Genomic DNA, 20,359 nt, shown 5'->3' on the forward strand with positions numbered 1-20,359 from the left:
AGCTCAGTAGAGTTGTCCGGGGGTGCCAGACAAACACACATGCTAACGAAATATTTGGGCTAGATTAGGGACTCGATGTGCATTGGCCAACAGGGAGAGATTCCCTACAGCAAAGCAAAGAGTGTTCTGGGTGATGCACTGCCCCCTTGTGTACTTGATTCAAAGAGCTTTGATTTCAAAGCTGCCTCATAAACAAACACACACTCAATTTAATAATCGCATTGTGCTGTGCCCTGGACCTTACGTCCTGTCTGTGATAGACAATGATTGTTAGATCATAAGCTTCACAGGAAATGTTGTGTTATCTTTCTAAAAAACATTGGATATTGGGGATTTATAGGTAAAGATTCCTGAAATCAGCACTTTCATATAACATACAAGCTATGATCTGACAACTAAAGCTTAAAATCTTACATACCATCACTTGTAAGCTATTGTTTTACATTACAAATACCAGGGGCCTCATTTATAAAGCATGCCAGTTCCCATGCAAAGGTTGTGATCTATAAAAAACAAACAAATGGTAGAATAGGCTTGCAAGGTGGGATATGAGGATGATTTATGTAGGCACACTTGCAGGTGATCTGTGATTTATAAAGGGAACATTGCTTTGTTTTATAAGTCTTAAAAGGGTGGTTCAATGGTATTTTATGCATTCTGACTTATTAACACTGTTATAGAGTTGTTTCCTCATGCTAAACGTAGGCAAAGTTTCAAAAAAGCAGTTGGACGTGTTACTGGGAGTATTTCTGTGCCGAATGCACTTCGCCAGGGTTCGTACAAGTTTCGGAAAGTTTTTTTTCGACTACGGGTCCAGCTGAAGTTTTAGGGGTTTCTATACATATCACTTTTTTATGGGCATTTCCCCCGGAAAACCCAGCCCACCCGTCAATCAGCGGGAGACGCTAGAACTTACAAACATCACATCACGCGACAGCCTTGTTTAATTTCAAAGCTCAACAATGGCATTAATGAAGAAGAATGTTTTTGGATGTAAGGAGAAGAAAGCCAGCCTTATGGAAACAATGGATATAGTTTATTATCCGGGGTAGCAGTGGAGTTTTGCGTGTGTGTTTGATGTGCTGGATTTCTTCGAAAAGTGAGTTGCATGCGGTAAGTAAGACTTCTGTTTTATGTTGGAAATAGGTGCGTGCATACTATATAAATGACACGAACATGTAGTGAATCATAAGTTAAACAGTATTGTATAGTGTTGCATGACTCGTACTCGCTCCTCCCATGGAAGTAACTCCTCCTTTTTCATTTTTTCGTACGTTATCGGAAAGAATCGGTTAAGCTAATCTTTCTTTTATAAATCTGATTAAACTAAAGACTCTTCTGAGATATAAAGGATGTAATACTACTCTATAGGTACTCCAGATTAACATCAGAAATGCAGAAACAGTGTGTGTTATGTGAGCTTTAATATTTTTTGCCGTATGCCATTTTTGGCTTTTGTGCGTACGTAGACGTTTAGTAAGGACACTACGCACAGTTTTATAAATGAGACCCCAGGGCTTAACATTAAAGGACAAGTTCGGTATTTTACACTTAAAGCCCTGTTTTCAGATTGTTTATGATAAAATAGAACAGCTTTGACTGAAATTTCGACATATGCGGCTGCCCCGAGAATTTTCGCGTGTTTGTGTTTCACCTCCCACCTTTACAATGGGTTTAATGGTGCACTGGAACAATCCTTCCTAAAATGCATTAAACTTTTGTTTACAAAGACGTGAAACTCACCGAGTGGTCAAGGGTGTTCGCTGATATGCTCACACAAAAATCGCTGCAAAATACGCATTCCAACAGGTTTTATCGTAGTTTTTGCCAACTCCATTGACTTGTATTAGATGTGCTGTGAGGTACGGTATTACTCCGCGCCGGGAACTTTGTTTCTATTCTTGCAATTGGCAATGGCGGATTAGCGCCACCATCTGGGCTGGAGTGTCTATTATTCAAGCTCTAAGCGGAAGAATGTACGGGTGCGAGGCGTTTGGAAAAATAGGTCCACATGTTAACAACGAATGCTAAAACAGCTGTTGGAAAGCATCTTTTGCAGCGATTTTTTGTGTGAGCATATCAGTGAACACCCCTGACCACTCGGTGAGTTTCACCTCTTTGTAAACGAAAGTTAAATGCATTTCAGGAAGGATTGTTCCAGTGCACCATTAAACCCATTGTAAAGCTGTGAGTTGAAACGCAAACAAGCGAAAAATCTCAGGGCAGCCGCATATGTCGAAAATTCAGTCAAAACCGTTTTATTTCACCACAAACAATCTGAAAACTGGGCTTTAAGTGTAAAATACCGAACTTGTCCTTTAAGCTTTTCTGCGAACTTGCTTTGTAGATATTTAAAACTTTGTTTAGACCTTGTGTATCTTACGACACCTGTACTAAAAAAAAACCCCAATAAAGATTGCATAGAAATTATTTAAAAATGCAACATCAATATCATCATGAAACATTTATTACGCATTATTTTCATTCGATTTAATATTAAATCAAATTTGGTATGTTCTAACTAATTCAGTTAATGTTTCGCATATGTCTACATAATTTCATCTGTGGTTGTCTTTGACCACCACCAAATTTTCTGCGTCTGTCTCACAGACACAAACACACATAGTTGTGTTGTATCTCCAGGAAGAGCCTACAGTTAAACTGACTGAACAACAAAGGGTGGAGCTTCCTTCCCGCAGACCCTCACCTACAAGTATTTGTAAGTGTATGTGTGTACATGTGCATGCTTGTAAAGGAGTGTGCACATGCATATTTAAAGTGAGATCAGGGATGAGGAGACAATTATCTTTTTTTAAGTCAGCATCTTGAACCAGTCTGATAGATGTGACAATAAAATGATATTTAACACAGAAACGAGATTTATTTGTTTCACTTGCAAGCCTTTTATGAGCTTCAAGGTCAAGAGATTAAGTAAGAAAGTTCAACACTTAACTGTTGTGTCTACATGCGACCTTTCTAATTCTTGTCAGATGAACAAAAAATCTAAATTGCAACTGAAATGCATGTTAGTCTTTATGAGAGAACAATAATGCCTTGAAAAGAGGTTATATGCTAAATAAATATGTGGTATAGGAGGATAAAACACAGTGTTTTCTTTGATCACAACCTCATAGCTTTTGTATCAAAAGACTATTGACAAGTATAGAGCAGCAGAATGAAAGATGAGTCTTTATGCAGTCCTTTCTTCCCTCATTACCCTAAGAGCATGAGCCCAGGCAGCTTATGTTCAGCTCTATTGTATTGTCAGCTATTGGGACATTCATCCTTTTTTGTTGTGTCAGTCTCGATAGGGAACAGAAAATGTACCTTAATCATGAGAAACATCAGTGAAATGAATTAAGCTGATACTGAGTTACTGTACTTTCATTTAAATGTGCTAATATATTAAGAAGTGATTCTAAAAAGCGGATAAGGAAAGATGTCTGTCCAAATCAGTAAAAAAACAGATATAGATATAAAATTCACATAGATAATTAAGTTAGACAGTAGTATCACTAGTTATGGCCTTGTGCAACAGTAAGATAACATGTTCTGGATAATGAGACAATGATAATAAAGGCTACAGTTTGGGTTTATGTAAAAATGCGATTATAAAGTTTTACCATGTTAACCACAGTCTTCGCCACATCTATACTGTTAGCACAGAAAAATATGAACAATTTGAAAGCAAAATCCTATTAAAAAGTCATATAAAAGAGGTCATTACGGTAAATGCCATATTTACCTCAGTTGTTGTTATAGTTGGCTATCTGTGATGCTTTGGCTAAAACTGGTTACTACGGCAATTTTAAGTAAAGCTTTAGCAAAAAGTGCAAAATAAAAACTAACATTAACATAAGCGGGATGTTTATATGTGTCGTCAAGTACAAATTCACATATAGCATGAGACATATACATTTTTTTCCCCGTTTTCATGAGTTTTATCAAGTTTGCCAACTTTATGTTCTTACCTTCAGCAAAGCGATTAACAGTCACGCGTCGCATGTTTTTCCCGTCTTTATCATTTTTCATGATGATTTCTTGCAGTTTGCACTTGTAATTCCTTAAATCACATCCCGTGTACGCTTTTCTGTCAGTTATTTCAAATTTGCATCCAAACTAACAAGTCAAGTTCTCGTCTTTTTTCCTGACTGAAACCCAGGCAGTCACACTAGCGGAGCACGCGACTGTTCCGCAGGTGTGCATGACAGCAGGAGCGGACAAAAAAAATCTGAAACCTCGACCAATCACGACCCACCATTACACGCGCGCTCCCCTGGTTATATTCTTGAGAAAATATGAAGATGCTGCTTTTCTTTTACCATACGAACGTCTTGTTGGTTAAAGACTATTCATAAAATCATTTATTTATTCCTTAAAAACTGGATTTGCTCATTTGAAATCAATTGAAACTTCAAAGAATAACATTCTGCAATGCTTGAATGGATTTTGTCATTTTATAGAATTTCTGTGACAACATAGCTGGTTTCATGTAGTTTGCTGACCTTGGAACAGCCTTTTTGTAGGAAATCCCTATTCCCTAAGCCAGGGATCTCCAACCTTTTTGTGAGCAAGGTCTACCACAATGGATAAAACAATCTGGAGGGCTACTTTTTGATAAAGTCAACTTAAATCAAGTTTTACTTGTTGATTTTATTTTATTTTACTTGTTAATATGTTTTTGTAATGACTTGTAAAGACGGAAGCAAACGCAGGTGTAAAAATGAAACAATGTTTATTAAATATAAACAAAGAGAGAGTATTCAAAGTCAAATGCGGAAGTAATCCAGTCCGGTGTTGTTGTTGGCAATGGTGACGATGACTACGGTGGAAGTTGGTGTTTTGAGTGCGACGTTGGTGGAGTGGTGAACAGTGGTGAAATCCAGGCTGACACGGAACATCCACACGAAGACGACGACGACAATACACATCCAACTGAAACACGTAATCCAAAGCACAGGGAACAACCAAGCAACACGGAGACTGAGCAAACAATAGAATCTGGCAGGGAACAGAAAGTCAGGTGAGTTTTTATGGAGATGATGTAATGATGAACAGCTGGAGCGAGACAATCAACACACAGGTGAAAGGGATCGCTCTAACGAGCACATGGCAGGGTAAGTGAACAACACACACACACAAACATGACACGGAGGAAAACAATGGATTTTCCTACCGTGACAGTACCCTTCCCCCTAGGAACGCCCCTCGGCGTTCCCAGCCTGCTTTACCTGTTGATTGAACTCATCAATAAGGCGGTGATCCAGTATGTCCCGAGCAGGAACCCACCTTCTCTCCTCCGGACCGTAACCTTCCCAATCCACCAAGTACTGAAATCCGCGTCCCCTCCGTCTGGAGTCCAGAATACGGTTAACCGAATAAGTGGTCTCCCCATTAACGATACGAGGCGGAGGGGGAACCGGGGTATGCGGATTAAGACGGGAAGAAATCACCGGTTTAATTTTGGAGACATGAAAGACGGGGTGAACCCTCCTGTACGCAGGAGGAAGGCTAAGACGCACTGTTACCGGATTAATGATTTTGGTAACAGAAAACGGGCCAATAAATTTGGGAGCAAGTTTATTCGAGACGGAACGCATCGGAATATTCTGGGTAGAAAGCCACACTCTTTGACCGACGACGTATCGGGGAGGCTTCGACCGGTGGCGATCGGCCTTGGCCTTGGTGCGTGACCTTGCCTGGAGCAGAGCTCTGCGAGCTCTGATCCAGGTGCGGTGGCACCTCTGGACTAGTGCGTTTGCGGAGGGAACCGACACCTCGGATTCAGTACTGACAAAATTAGGTGGTTGGTACCCTAAACTACACTTAAATGGAGACATGCCCGTAGATGACACCGGCAGAGAATTGTGTGCGTACTCCACAATTGAGAGTTGCTGACACCAGGACGAAGGATTCTTGGAAACCAGACATCGCAACACCCTTTCGACGTCCTGATTGGCTCGCTCGGTTTGACCGTTGCTCTGGGGATGAAACCCGGATGAAAGACTAACAGTCGCCCCTAGCAATTTGCAGAACTCTCGCCAAAATTTGGACACAAACTGGGGACCCCTGTCAGAGACCACGTCTGTCGGGAGGCCATGTATTCGGAAGACGTGGTCAATGACAGCTACCGCTGTTTCCTTGGCTGATGGTAATTTGGGCAAGGGAATGAAATGGGTCGCCTTCGAGAACCGGTCCACTACGGTCAAAATCACCGTATTACCCTTAGAGGGTGGGAGGGCGGTAATAAAATCTAGCGAAATGTGGGACCAGGGTCTCGAAGGGACAGACAGCGGTAACAGTAACCCATCTGGAGGACGATTGGAAGTCTTACCAACGGCACAAACCGAACAAGCCAAGACGAAGTCGTGGACGTCACGAGCCATACCAGGCCACCAAAATCGTTGCTTGACTAGAAACCTAGTTCTACTAACCCCTGGGTGACAAGCAACACTGGAACTATGACCCCACTGGAGAACGTCTGACCGTAACCCTTCCGGCACAAATAAACGGTTCGGTGGGCAGCGAGCCGGGGGCGTTACCCCTTCTAAGGCTGTCAAAACCTTCGATTCGACCTCCCATCTGAGCGCAGAGATAATGATTTTCTCTGGTAAAATAGGCTCGGGAGTAGCAGTACGATCGGAACGCTCAAAAAGACGGGATAAAGCATCGGGTTTGATGTTTTTGGAACCCGGCCGGTAAGAAAGAGTAAAATCGAAACGTCCGAAAAACAATGCCCACCGAGCCTGCCTGGAGTTAAGTCTTTTGGCAGTTCTAATGTATTCGAGATTCTTATGGTCCGTCCATACAATGAAAGGTACACCCGACCCCTCAAGCCAGTGACGCCATTCTTCCAGTGCTAGCTTGACCGCCAACAACTCTCGATTGCCAATGTCATAATTAACTTCCGCAGGAGATAAACGATGGGAAAAATACGCGCAAGGATGAACCTTTCCGTCTGAGGATGCGCGCTGGGACAACACTGCTCCTACCCCCACCTCTGACGCGTCGACCTCCACTATGAATTGACGTGAACGATCAGGGGTTACAAGAATGGGAGCTGAAACAAAGCAGCTTTTCAGTTTGGCAAACGCAGCCTCAGCTGCGTCTGACCACCTGAACGTCAAACCAGGGGAAGTCAAAGCGGTCAGAGGTGCGGCTAGTTGGCTGAAATTGCGAATGAAACGCCGGTAAAAATTGGCGAACCCCAGAAATCTCTGCAGGGCCTTGCGAGACTCTGGGGATGGCCAATCTACCACAGCCTTAACTTTCTCAGGATCCATGCGAACACCCTCAGTCGAAATGATGTGTCCTAAAAAAGAAACAGACTGTGCATGAAAAACGCATTTTTCCGCCTTGACAAAAAGCCCATTCTCTAACAACCGCAGAAGCACTCGTCGTACGTGTTGCAAATGTTCCTGGAGAGACGAAGAAAAAATCAATATGTCATCCAGGTAAACATATATGAACTGGTCTACCATGTCTCGCAACACGTCATTAACGAGTGCTTGGAAGACTGCCGGCGAGTTCGTGAGACCGAAAGGCATCACGCAGTACTCAAAATGGCCACGAGGGGTGTTAAACGCAGTCTTCCATTCATCCCCCTTCCTGATGCGAACCAAATGATATGCATTACGTAAGTCCAATTTAGTGAAAACGGACGCTCCCTGCAACCTCTCGAAAGCTGAAGACATCAACGGCAAAGGATAAGTATTCTTTACCGTGATGTTGTTCAACCCTCGGTAGTCAATACAAGGTCGCAAGGATCCGTCCTTTTTCCCCACAAAAAAGAACCCCGCCCCCGCTGGAGATGAGGAAGGGCGAATGAACCCCGTTGCCAGAGAATCAGAAATATATTTCTCCATGGCCTCCATCTCCGGAACAGACAGAGAGTATAACTTGCCCTTAGGCGGAAACGTACCTGGCAATAAGTCTATCGCACAGTCATAGGGACGATGAGGAGGAAGAGAATCAGCCCGCGACTTACTGAACACCTCCTTCAGGTCATGGTACTCCGCGGGCACGGTAGACAAATCCACTGCTTTCCCCTGAAACACAGACTCAGACACAGAAACACAAGCAGAGACAAGACAGGACTTATGACACTCCTCGCTCCAGCTGGTAACAGAACCCAGTTTCCAGTCAATTCTTGGGTTATGGGAGTGAAGCCACGGATGACCAAGAACTATGGGAGAGAGAGCAGTGTCAGTAATAAAAAATGAAATAGTCTCTGTGTGGTTTCCGGAAGTGATGAGTGTGATAGGTGCTGTGGTGTACTTGATAGTGGGTAACTGATGTCCATTGAGGGCGAAGGGCGCAATCTGGTGGGTGAGTGCAGTGAAAGGTAACTTGAGCTTACGTGCTAGTGAGCTATCGATGAAGTTGCCCTCCGCCCCCGAATCCAGAAGTGCGTGCCCCGAGTGTGACATAGTGGACCACCGTAGTCTCACCGGAAGGAGAGTGGATGTAGTAGAGGTCTTCTTTGCGGAGATCCTGCCCGATAGTAGCCTCTGTTTTACTATCGGGCTTGGTCTTTTACCGGGCACCTCTGACATTGGTGACCCGACTCACCACAGTATAGGCAAAGACCCAAGGATCTCCGCCGAGTCCTCTCCTTCCAGGGTAACCGAGCTCGACCCACCTGCATGGGTTCCGGATCTGAGAGACCACCGGCGGAAACTTCGATGGGAGGATCCGTGGACTCCGCTTGACGTAGGGGCAGAACTTGAGTCTTCCTTCTGGCAACGGTAGATAGGCGTGCGTCAACCCGGATCGCCAAGTCCACCAGACCGTTGAGCGACTTCGGTAATTCCGCCGTGATGATCTCTCGATGGATCCGATCCGCCAACCCATGCAGGAAATGGTCCCACTGCGCTTCCTCGTTCCACCTGCACTCCGCCGCCAGGGTACGGAACTCGATGGCATAGTCCGAGACCGACCGCTCCCCCTGCTGGAGATCCGTGAGGAGCCGGGCGGCCTCCCTCCCGGCGACGGAGCGATCGAAAACCCTCTTCATTTCTTCGGAAAGCGAGGCGAACGAGGAACAACAGCTGTCGTGGTTTTCCCATACCGCCGTCCCCCAGAGGGCAGCCTTGCCCGAGAGCAGTGAGAGCGTGAACGCCACTTTGGTCTCCTCGAGCGAGAATGTCCGGGGCTGTTGGGCGAAATGTAGAGAACAATGAGAGAGAAAAGTACGACAGTAGTTGGGCTCACCGGCATATTTCTCCGGGATCGGCAGTCTCGGTTCCTGGATGAAACTACCCCCTGGAGGTGAAGATGGTGCGGGCGGCATGGGTGGCGCAGTGGGAGGCGTGATGTTCGGAGATCGCTGAGAGAGCTCGGAAACCTTCGCCACCATTGCCTGGACGGCCTTCCGCATGTCCTCAATGGTTAGATCCTGATGATCCATACGAGCCAGAGATCGCTGGAGAAACTCTTCCAACCCGGAGATCGGCTGGCCACCTGCTGCTTCCATGTTGGCCAGATTCTTCTGTAATGACTTGTAAAGACGGAAGCAAACGCAGGTGTAAAAATGAAACAATGTTTATTAAATATAAACAAAGAGAGAGAATTCAAAGTCAAATGCGGAAGTAATCCAGTCCGGTGTTGTTGTTGGCAATGGTGACGATGACTACGGTGGAAGTTGGTGTTTTGAGTGCGACGTTGGTGGAGTGGTGAGCAGTGGTGAAATCCAGGCTGACACGGAACATCCACACGAAGACGACGACGACAATACACATCCAACTGAAACACGTAATCCAGAGCACAGGGAACAACCAAGCAACACGGAGACTGAGCAAACAATAGAATCTGGCAGGGAACAGAAAGTCAGGTGAGTTTTTATGGAGATGATGTAATGATGAACAGCTGGAGCGAGACAATCAACACACAGGTGAAAGGGATCGCTCTAACGAGCACATGGCAGGGTAAGTGAACAACACACACACACAAACATGACACGGAGGAAAACAATGGATTTTCCTACCGTGACAGTTTTAGTATTGTTTAAAATGTGAACATACATAAACCAAGCCAAGCTAATATACAAATATGTAATAAATATTACAATTGAAACTATAGAATGTGCTTTGGCGGGCACCTCACAGACTCTGTGCAGGCTACCTGCTGCCCGCGAGCACCACGTTGGAGACCCCTGCCCTAAACCATACTATTCCTAAACTCAATGGGAAATTATATGTTTAGAAACACCTGTTGGTTGTAATCCACATCTTAATTAACTGTTAACATATTCCTTAAACCTGAAAATGTTGTCCCAGGTTCAGCAATAATGTTAACACATGGACCATCTATTGGTGGTTGTCAGGCTGTTTGTACATACTGTATTTTACAAGTTAGCTAATTCATATATAATATTACAAAGTTTAGTGTCCAAAAATGCACGATTATCATAAAAAAGCAATAATGAAACACGAAAATTGTACAAAAATGCACAATTACAGTCTCACGAATGAATATGAATTAGCCACCTCGTAAAATATGTATAAATTCCTATGAGATAGCATTAAACATTTGGGATGACTCCTAAATTCGTACAGTTTAGATTATGGTGCTCTACTGTAGTGATGCATATGAGAGTCGAATATGACCTCCAAAATATGCAGTGATGCGGTACTCCAGGACCAGGATTTAAAAACCACTGTTATTAAGTTCTGTTTACATAAGATATATGGAAGACAGAACAAACTACCCATAAATCTTTGTATATTAATGATCACTGTACTTCTTGGTCTTTTGTCTCAGCACAAAAGTTTTGTCTTTTTGTAATACTCTGCCAACTCCTTTTGCCTGGGGCTACATACAGTAAGTCTTATTGTAGCCTACATAGAAATGCCTTTCATGTTAAGAAGCAAGAAACCGAAATATGCCATGCACAGAGAATGTATATTTTAAAACCTAGAGGGAAGACCTTCATAAGTAAATACACAAGTGTTGCAATTGTCACTCTGGCAGGCTGTCGTTGGTAATTGGTCAGGGGTAATTTACCCTGCCAGAGGGGGGACGTAAGGGGGACCCAGCCTGAGGGACCCAGATAGGCTCTCTGACATGGAGTATGGGCCAATGAGGAGGATTTGGGAGGAAATCTGTCTATGTATGGTCCTAAACACTATTTTACTGGCCTGCACATAGTGACAGTATCCGAAGAGATTAGCAATGATTTACATTTTAGTTATTTTTATTACAGGCGAACAAAATGTATACAAATTATACAGAAATGATGTTTCATATCTTTAGAATATATTCTTTACAATATACTTATTAAGATCAAGATAAACATGTTTACTGCGTAATGCTTTAATTAGGAAATACCATGCCAGTATCTGATGCCCTTCCTTCTCCCTCTCTCTCTAGTAGCTTTGAGTTCATTGGTTGTCATGATAAGTCAAAGTGTATTTTTAGCCTGCTATCCCTTCACAGGGGTGGACACAGGGAGTAGAAAATAGATATATATATACAGACCCCCACAACAGAAGACAAATCTTTTATAAAACCATTCTGACAGTGACCGACAGTCCAGAGGTATGAGTTGCACAATTGCAAAAGGTAAGATTTTTTTATCTAATTGCATTCCAAATGTGTGTTTTGAAACAATAAACTTAACAGGCAGTTATATGTACTGATATCTAATCGGTTGTTATGTATAAACCAAGATGACAGATATTATGGTTTATACATTTCCCTTGCCTCTCATCTGCTCAACCAGTCGCATCAAATAAGAGCAACCAACCAGAGGACACTGCAAAAACCACAGACAATGACACGCAGAAATATAACCTTGACTTGAAGTTTGAAAACAGTGAGGTGAAATGCAAGATTCATAAAATTCAGACCAAATTTAGAACAGAAAACACCACAGAAAGCAGTCTGAATAACAAGAGCGACCCAGGAGGTTTACAGTCAGAGGAGCAAAATCATCCAAAGCCCTTCACCATTGTACCATTGTTGTTGGAGAATCACGAAGGGAAGTTATGTGAAGATCAGCGGCCAAGCACTAAGCGTCAGCTGTCTGCAGAAAGTGCAGCAAAGTCTGTCAGTGTAAGCAAGAGAAGCACTGTGAAGAAAAAACAGGCAGAGATTGTAAAACCCCTCGGCAGCCCTGGCACGCATCTACCTGCAGTCTGCTCCTCTCAGAGGAAACCCCGAAAACTGCTGTTCTCCAGTACTGAGATCTTTAACAAGATAGACACATTCGCCATTGAGAAAGGAAAAAAGGTAACAGATGATACAGATAAAAGATACCTGTAAGTTGCTTTTGTAAACAATGCATCCATCCACAAATGTGTGTATTTTAGCTGAGGGAGCAGGAAATATTCAACGCTCGGGATATTGCACGTGCAGTCACCGAAGGATGCAGAAGTGATCTGGAAAAACTCAGGGCTATATGGATCTGGCTATGCCATAATATTGGTAATTGTACATGCATGTGTATTTGATTTCAAATTGCAAAAAACAGTGACTGTACAGTATTGCCTTTTTGGTAAAATCTCATTTCCATATTTAATGAAAAATCTTACAGTAAATTCACATGTGACTTATAGCACATTCAACAGATAAAGGAAGAGCTCCTTGTAGCATAAATCAGTTGTTTTCCTAATAATGCATTTGTTTACGATAAGTGTAAGTGTTTGTGTTCACAGAGTATGATTTAGAGGGATACCTTGGTCTTTCTGAAAAGATCTGCTCGACCGATGAGGTCATAAGGCAGGGAAAGGGTGTATGTAGTGGATATTCTTGCCTCTGTGTGGAAATGTGCAGGTAACAAATTGCAACGGTTATATATACATACAAGCAGCACACAGCTGGCGCCTCTGAACTCTCACCTTTTCTCTAGGGATGTGGGTATTGAGTGTGTGGAGGTGAGTGGGTACAGCAAAGGCATGGGATACCAGGCCGGGGACAGTTTAGCTGAGAAGCACTCCGATCATGAATGGAATGCTGTCTTCGTTGGGGGTCAGTGGTGGCTGCTTGATGCTTGCTGGGGCGCTGGCACTGTCAACATGAAAACCCAAACATTTGTGAAGAGGTCAGGTTATGCATACACATCATAAACACTAATATACACAGATAAATATATGCCGAGTGCTGTTGGATTTCCATTTGCGTGTCCTGGGGTCGTTTATAATGCAATACAGAACAGACATGGGCTTACACTTGATATTCTGTCATCATGTACCAGTGGTTCTCAAAGTTTTTCAGCGTGCGGCCCCCTTGGGTATGGTGCATTCCTTCGCGGCTCCCCTCCAAAGAAAATTTATGACAAAAAACAGTTCTAAACTCAACATTTTAATAAAAAAATATAAAATTATACAACGTAGTGTTTTTGCTAGTAACAGTTTAATTACACAGAAATCATGATAAATTAATATATTTTATAAAATGTCATAAAACTGGGGCCCTTCTGGCAATATCTCGTGGCCCAGTTTGAGAACCACTGATGTACACTACAGTGGCAGCCGGTGACTTTTTTTTGAAGGGCGCTCGATGCAAAGCTCGTCACATCATGTATGTAACCCGTCATGTGTGTGGTTCCTTTTTCAAAATATGTGTTCTGGGCGTCGGGTGGTCCTATGTGCATCACGTGTCTTGTCGAGGGAAGTGCCTGCTGCACATGTGTCTAAAGGGTGTACAATTAAAAAGACGCTCGTGGTTGCCAGATACTCGCATAATCTCATGTGTAATCAAAGTTTATTGTTAAGGGAGTGTCTTGCATGTATTTTGTGAACATGTGCATTATCATAAACAGTTTTGACGTGTGTGCAGCAGGCACTTGTTTTGACGGGACACGTGATGCACATGGTTCACATGACGCAACAAACACATATTTTGAAAATGCAAGCAACACACACGACACTCCGAACACTTATTTTGAATAAGCGTCCCTCGAATGAGCAGTCACGAGCCGCCACTGGTACAGTACACTGTAAAAAAGTTTGTTTATTTTAAAAAAAGTGTGTTAATTGGTTGCCTTTGATTTTTTAGTTAATTCAACTTAAAAAATATTAGTTGACACAACAATTTAAACAATTATTTTTTTCGTTAACTAATATTTATAAATTAAATTAACTCAAGATTTGGGGTCATCCAGGTAACTTACTTTTTTTTTAGTTGGATCAACAAATCTTTTTTTACATTGTGTACCGTTCAAAATTTTTAAAACAGTTAAGTAGTATTCATTTGTATTTGTTTCACATTTCGGAATAATAGTGAACACAAATGCAACTTTGGGAATTATGTTTTGACTATACAAATATCCAAAATAAATAAAAACAATATTTAAAGAATTACCATCTATTATGGGCTCCTATTGACTGCTCTTTTTTCATTATTTCATCCAAGTTATTCATTTAAAAAATGTGACCCTGGACCACAAAACCAGTCATAAGTCGCACTGGTATATTTGCATCAATAGCCAAAAATGCAAAAAATCATTAGGATATTAAGTAAAGATCATGTTTTATGAAGATATTTTGTATATTTCCTACAGTAAATATATAAAAAATGTTAACAGATTTCAAATTTACAGACTTTTTATGCAAAAAAATTCATTATGATATTAAGTAAAGATCATGTTTTATAAAGATATTTTTTACATTTCCTACAGCAAATATATAAAAATGTATTTAAATTTTCAAACTGTTGTATCTCAACCAAATTATTCTATATTAACAAACCATACCTCAATGGAAAGCTTATTTAATCAGGTTTCGGATGATCTATTCACCTCAATTTCAAAAAATGTACCCATATAACTGATTTTGTGGTCCAGGGTCACAAATAATAAAAACATTCACATTTTCAAATAAAAGAAATTCATATTTTTGCACAATTATATTTTGTGCAATGTAATGCACTTTAAATTACTTAGGAAAAAAGTGTCTGTCAAATGCATAAATGTAATGTAAAACATACAGCTTTAGATAAAAAAATGTGAGAAACATTTGTTCCTTCTTTATTCCAGCATCTACAAGTATATTCATGCCAGTTAATCCATACAAAAGTTTTTTTTCAGACAAGTTGATCCATACATAGGTTGGGGTAGGGACAATTTGGCATCTTTAATTTGCATGTTTTTGGCCTGTGGGAGGAAACCGTAGTACCAAGAGTAAACCCATGCTGACACATGGAGAACATGCGAACACCACACAGACAGGCCACCTGACCTAGCCGGGACTCGAACTGGGGACCTTCTTGCTGTGAGGCAACAGCACCCACTAAGCCACTGTGCCGCCCGGAGAAACATTTCAGTCAGTGGGCTTTGTGCCCAGCTGCACTGCTTCCTGGGCTTTAGCCGGCTCCTTGTTTCCTGTCTGACATTAGCTGTTGGACGGGCTGATTAGTCCAGGTGTGTCTGATTATTGTTGTTGTGACTACTGAGGTCAGGCACACCTGGATTAATCAGTTTGTTTGTGACTACTGAGGTCGGGCACACCTGGATTGATCAGTTTGTCCAGTGATGGCAGACAGGTAACAAGGAGCTGGCTGGGGTTCGGGAGGTGGTGCAGCTGGGCATAAAGCCTATTGTCCAAGCTGTTGTTTTTCATACACTAAAGGTTAATGATGACCAAAGGGCTGTCACTGGTCCCTATACACTATCATTGCATAAAAGAAAAATCTGTAAAATGGTCTAAATTTAAAGTGTATTACACCCTTAAGATAAATTTTTTTTAGTTCTGTCTGTTGCAGGTATGATGACTATTATTTCCTTACTGAACCCAGTGAGTTTATAAACTCGCATTTCCCCGATGACCAGACGTGGCAACTACTTAGCACACCCATCTCCAGGGAAGAGTTTGAAATGAGACCCATGAAGACCTCAGCATTTTATCAATTTGGATTGACCCTCATACAACCCACGCAGTACAAAACAACCACAGGTGTACACACACACACAGAGCCCACACCACCAACACAACTACACATATACAAGCTAAAATAAATTCACAAACACAAAATGGAAGCTTAGTGAAGCGCACACAATGTCTGTCACACTGTAATGAGATATTAGCCGGCTGCTGGCATCGGCCCGTGTTGAGAAGCTCTGAAAAAACAGATTAGACTGTTTGCTGCAGAGATTAGACCGTCTCATGGGAAAAAAGTTATTGTTACCAACATTTCCTGAATATCCTCTATAGCCTGAACTGCAGCAAATACAGACAAGCTTGTTAAGTGGAAACACTAGTGATCGAGTGAATGTCTTGACAGCATCTACTGATACCCTTTGGGTCTGAATGGCCAGTTGTCACTCCGCTTTCGAGAGTTTAATCTTATTCTGTACAAACATTTTGGTTATATTTCAAACATCCCTCAGAAACAAAGTCTATGAAAACCATGTGAAAAAAGTCTGTTATTTGTATTTGTACAAATGAGAGTTCGAGAGGAAGGGACAACATTAATGTAACGTTCTGTAAATGCATCAAATTTTGTTTTCTTCAGACGAAGGGGAAGCGATTGTGTCCATGACCTTGTCCAGTCCACTGACCTTCACCTATGAGATGAGGCAGCGGGACCCTGAGACAGGAGCTCCAAAGCAGGAGCAGGTTGACAGCTCTTGTGGTCTTCTATCAGTCACCCATCAAGGGATGAAGCTGCGTCTACTTCCCCCCGAACCCGGAGCTTACGAGGTGCAACTCTTTGCCCGCCGAGAAGGTGAGTCCGGTGATTTGCGCTGGATTTGCTCTCTTGAGCTGGAGTGTCCGAGCATCCACCAGAGGCAGCCGTTGCCTGATAACCCCTATCAAAGCTGGGGATTAAGAACCGGGGCATTGGGACTAGGAGTCAAGGGCTGCAGTGCTAAAGGAGAAGAGACTCTAAAGGTGGGTGAGGATGGGGAGTGCAAGGTGATCCTACAAACAACACGACCTCTGATGATGGTGTGTGAACTTGTACACCATCAGCTCGACGCTGCTATGGCAAAGCGCTGCCTTGCATATCAAATAGCATCAGACCAGCTGGTGTGCAATGTCATTTGCCCGCACAAAGGATTTTATCGATTGTCAGCATTCGTGCGAGATTACGACAACGCAAGCGAGACCTTTGAAAACGTTGGAAACTACTTGTTGCACTGTCATGGCCGAGGGATAAATCAAAACATGCTTTATCCCGCCAACCTGGGCCTGTGGTGTGGTCCAGGGACGCGAACACAAGAAGCCGGACTTTCCAACTTCAGCCACACGGGGGCGATAGTGAACGCACCACAGGGCCGGTGCAACATCACCTTCCACTGTGCATCACCAGACCTTCAAATACACCCGGTGCTCTGCAGCGAATATCACAAGGACGCACGTTTCCCTCTCTCCCGATATGTGTTTTTGACATCTACAAACACTAAGGTAACAGTGAGCGTGTGTACGCCTGGAGCTGGAGTCTATCGCCTTGGGCTTTATGGACGCAAATCCCCCCAACAAGACTATATGTTGCTGTGTGACTACATTATCCGAAATGTGTGCGATAAGCATGTAGATCCGTTCCCTTGTGTGTATTTGGCATGGGGGAGAAAATGCGTGTTGCTGGAGCCACGTGCAGGTGTGCTGGCTCCCCAAAGCTTGGTGGGTTTTCGCGTACGGGTGCCCGACGCACAAAGGGTGTGTGTCGTGGGGGAGAATCGAACAGATTTAAAGAAGAATAAGAGCCAAGTTTGGGAAGGTGAGGCTCACACTGGAAATGCCACACAGCTCAAACTTGCTGCTGTCACCAAGGAAACCAATAATATGGATATTCTCATGACCTTTGATGTTCTTAACCTGGAGAATGAACTGTGAACCAATCTCTGTAGAGGAAACACTGCAGTGGAACGTTACCTAAAACTTTTTTAGCTCTTACACCGCAAGCATTTTGCGTTTTAAAGATGTCCAATAGCCGCCCAAAATTGGGGTTTTTATGGGTAGGTAAACATTTAGTAGATGTCTAACCATAGGCCACCCCCCCTCCATTATAGGGTCGCCATGATTTCACAAAGTAAGATGTGATCCAGGATCAACATTTTTCGATGGTCCTTGATCACCTTTTAATTAAAGAAACCCCACATTACCCATAACTCACACATTAGCCATTTTTTACCCCTCAAATTAGTGTGAAATAATAGTTTAAGAATATTTTTTTAAAAGCCCCTAACTCAATCTTAAATCTAACAATCTGTCAATTTCTCCAGAAAACAGCGTGAGCTGCACTTAAGAGTTTACATTTATTTCAGACAGAAATCTTTTGGATTCGTTTATTGCTAAATTGGGACAAGTAATGGACAGTATCACTTTGTGGCAACACAGCATGAGCATTTTAAATTCATGTAGTATTTTATTTTTAATAAAAAAATAAATATTTTGTGCTTCATAGGGGGTCCCTGAATACTTATAGGAGGTGCAGGACCACCCCAGCCCCCCCCTCAATTCGAACATTGGTCGAAATTTAATACCTTGCAATCATTTGTTGCTCTTCAATGTTGATTTTTGCAAGGTAGTTTGGCAAAACCGACATGCAACGAAATTCAAGTATATTTTGTCTAGAAGTGGGTTAGCTAGGCTCTATAGTTAACCTATACTTACATTTTTAAGTTAAATCAACTTGAATTTAAAATTAATTTTAACTTTCTAGTGAGGAGTTGCTATAAATTATAAAAATAAAATTGGATTAGCTTAAAGGGACACTCCACTTAAAAAAAAGGCTCATTTTCCAGCTTCTCTAGAGTTAAATGGACAGTAAGTAGGATTTTAAGTGTTTTATTAATCAAAATCAATGTCTTTATTCATAAATAAGTTGGTGTCAAATGTGCCAGTGATCTGACTTTTCTTTGTAAGCTTAGAATTTCTACTCTTTACTTACATTGAACGGGTAAGTCCAAGGAGGCTTCCATGCCGTTCCGCCGTATTGATAAACTATAATAGCAGAGAGGGACAAAAAACACTAGCCCACCAATGCGTTTCCACAAGCGTTTTCATTCAGAATACGTGAACTAGCTGAAACGGACAAGGAGATCAGTGAGTACATAACGGCTACCATAGTTGCAACACTCATTTGGAAAAGCGAGGCGCTAGAGAGCAATATTCGTTTGAATGCAAAATACAATTTCACCACTAGATGGGTTAAATCCTACTTATTGTCCCTTTAAACATTTATTTTTTAAGTTTTTGATGGGGGACCACTAAGGGGGACTATTTTCGGGTAAAATCATTGCGCCTCATGCAGTCATGGTATGGCAGAAAGTCCTTGTTTATTACGCCAGAATGAGAGTATATCCATATCGGCCTAGACAATCGCAACTTTTAATTTTCCGTCAGGTCTTAGTAAACGATGTAACTACAGAAGAACCAAGTTTTAAATAGGAAAAATATTTAAAGTCTTTTATCATTTATGTATGGTAATGGTCTAATCAGATTCAATGGATTATGCTAAGCTATGCTAAAAGTGGTACAGCCAGACAAGGAGATCAGCTGAATGGATTCTAAAACGGTAAAACTTAATGTTTAACTCTATGGGAGCTGGAAAATGAGCCTATTTTCCCTTTAAGTCATTCCAACTTCATTTTTATAATTCATAGAAACTACATACTAGTCAAGAAAGTTCACATTAATTGTAAATTCAAGATGCTTTTTATGATAGTAATGACAGCAGTATTGGAAACATTTGTTACAAAACACATACAGTACTGTGCAAGACTTACAGCTACACATTCAATGTTTTTAACATACAACATTGGTCTTAAGATGGTTATTTTGTATCTTCTTTTTCAGTGTGTCAAAATGAAATGCACTAGATTTGCGCTTCATAAAGAGAACTATTTATAGCCAAAAGATAAACAATGAGTGCTGCAACATGGTCTCCGTTGAACCCTGATCTTAGCACTCTGGTATTACATAGAGACAACCTGAACTATATCAAGTTCTTAAAACATCTTCCTGCCAACTACCTTAAAAACTGTGCACAAGTAGCCTATGCCTAGGATTAGTGGTGCTGGTCACACCAAATATTCATAACTTGCACTTTTAAATAGCTTTAACAATCAAAACTATAACATTCATCTGAATTGTTCATTGCATAATGTATTTATTCACAAGCTTACACCTTAAACATTTGCACAGTACTGTATGTCTAAGTGCCAAATAAATAATAAGTATTTTCAACCTTTCTGAAATGACGCAGTTGTAGCTTGTGTGAATGTATCCCAGAGGAAAAACATTGTCTAAGAATATAAGGTGTGATATCGAATCATATTTTTACAATGTGTTTTATGACATTTATCTCAGTATCTGTAAAGCGTGAACTTGAAATGTATGTAGCAACTGAGAGTCTGTATCCCCATCCTCAAAATATTGGGGTCTTTATTAAAATAACCTGATTCTGAACTTCA

The 20,359-nt window shown here is 41.8% G+C and overlaps 2 protein-coding genes across 8 annotated transcripts in view; one reads left to right on the forward strand and one right to left on the reverse strand.

The window, feature by feature from the left end:
• slc4a11 (solute carrier family 4 member 11) overlaps positions 1–4,195 on the reverse strand; it is an 81,045-nt gene extending 76,850 nt beyond the window's left edge. For 2 of the 7 annotated variants that reach the window (XM_055169993.2, XM_073873096.1), the window contains exon 1: positions 3,972–4,194. In XM_055169993.2, coding sequence (XP_055025968.1) covers positions 3,972–4,032 — 61 coding nt within the window. In that variant the 5' untranslated portion in view covers positions 4,033–4,194. Of the gene's footprint in view, positions 1–3,971 lie in introns of all 7 variants that reach the window. The other 5 variants (XM_073873097.1, XM_073873098.1, XM_073873100.1 and 2 more) reach the window with 4 other exon arrangements.
• Positions 4,196–11,865: 7,670 nt separating this feature from the next.
• ky (kyphoscoliosis peptidase) lies at positions 11,866–20,359 on the forward strand (the record flags this gene model as incomplete). Its single annotated transcript, XM_055170936.2, has 6 exons — positions 11,866–12,231; positions 12,312–12,426; positions 12,657–12,774; positions 12,851–13,042; positions 15,703–15,893; positions 16,453–20,359. Coding segments are annotated over 6 exons (2,307 nt in total), but the record flags the coding sequence as incomplete, so codon positions are not given.

The sequence above is a fragment of the Misgurnus anguillicaudatus genome, chromosome 11 (assembly GCF_027580225.2).
Source record: "Misgurnus anguillicaudatus chromosome 11, ASM2758022v2, whole genome shotgun sequence".
Taxonomy (NCBI): domain Eukaryota; kingdom Metazoa; phylum Chordata; class Actinopteri; order Cypriniformes; family Cobitidae; genus Misgurnus; species Misgurnus anguillicaudatus.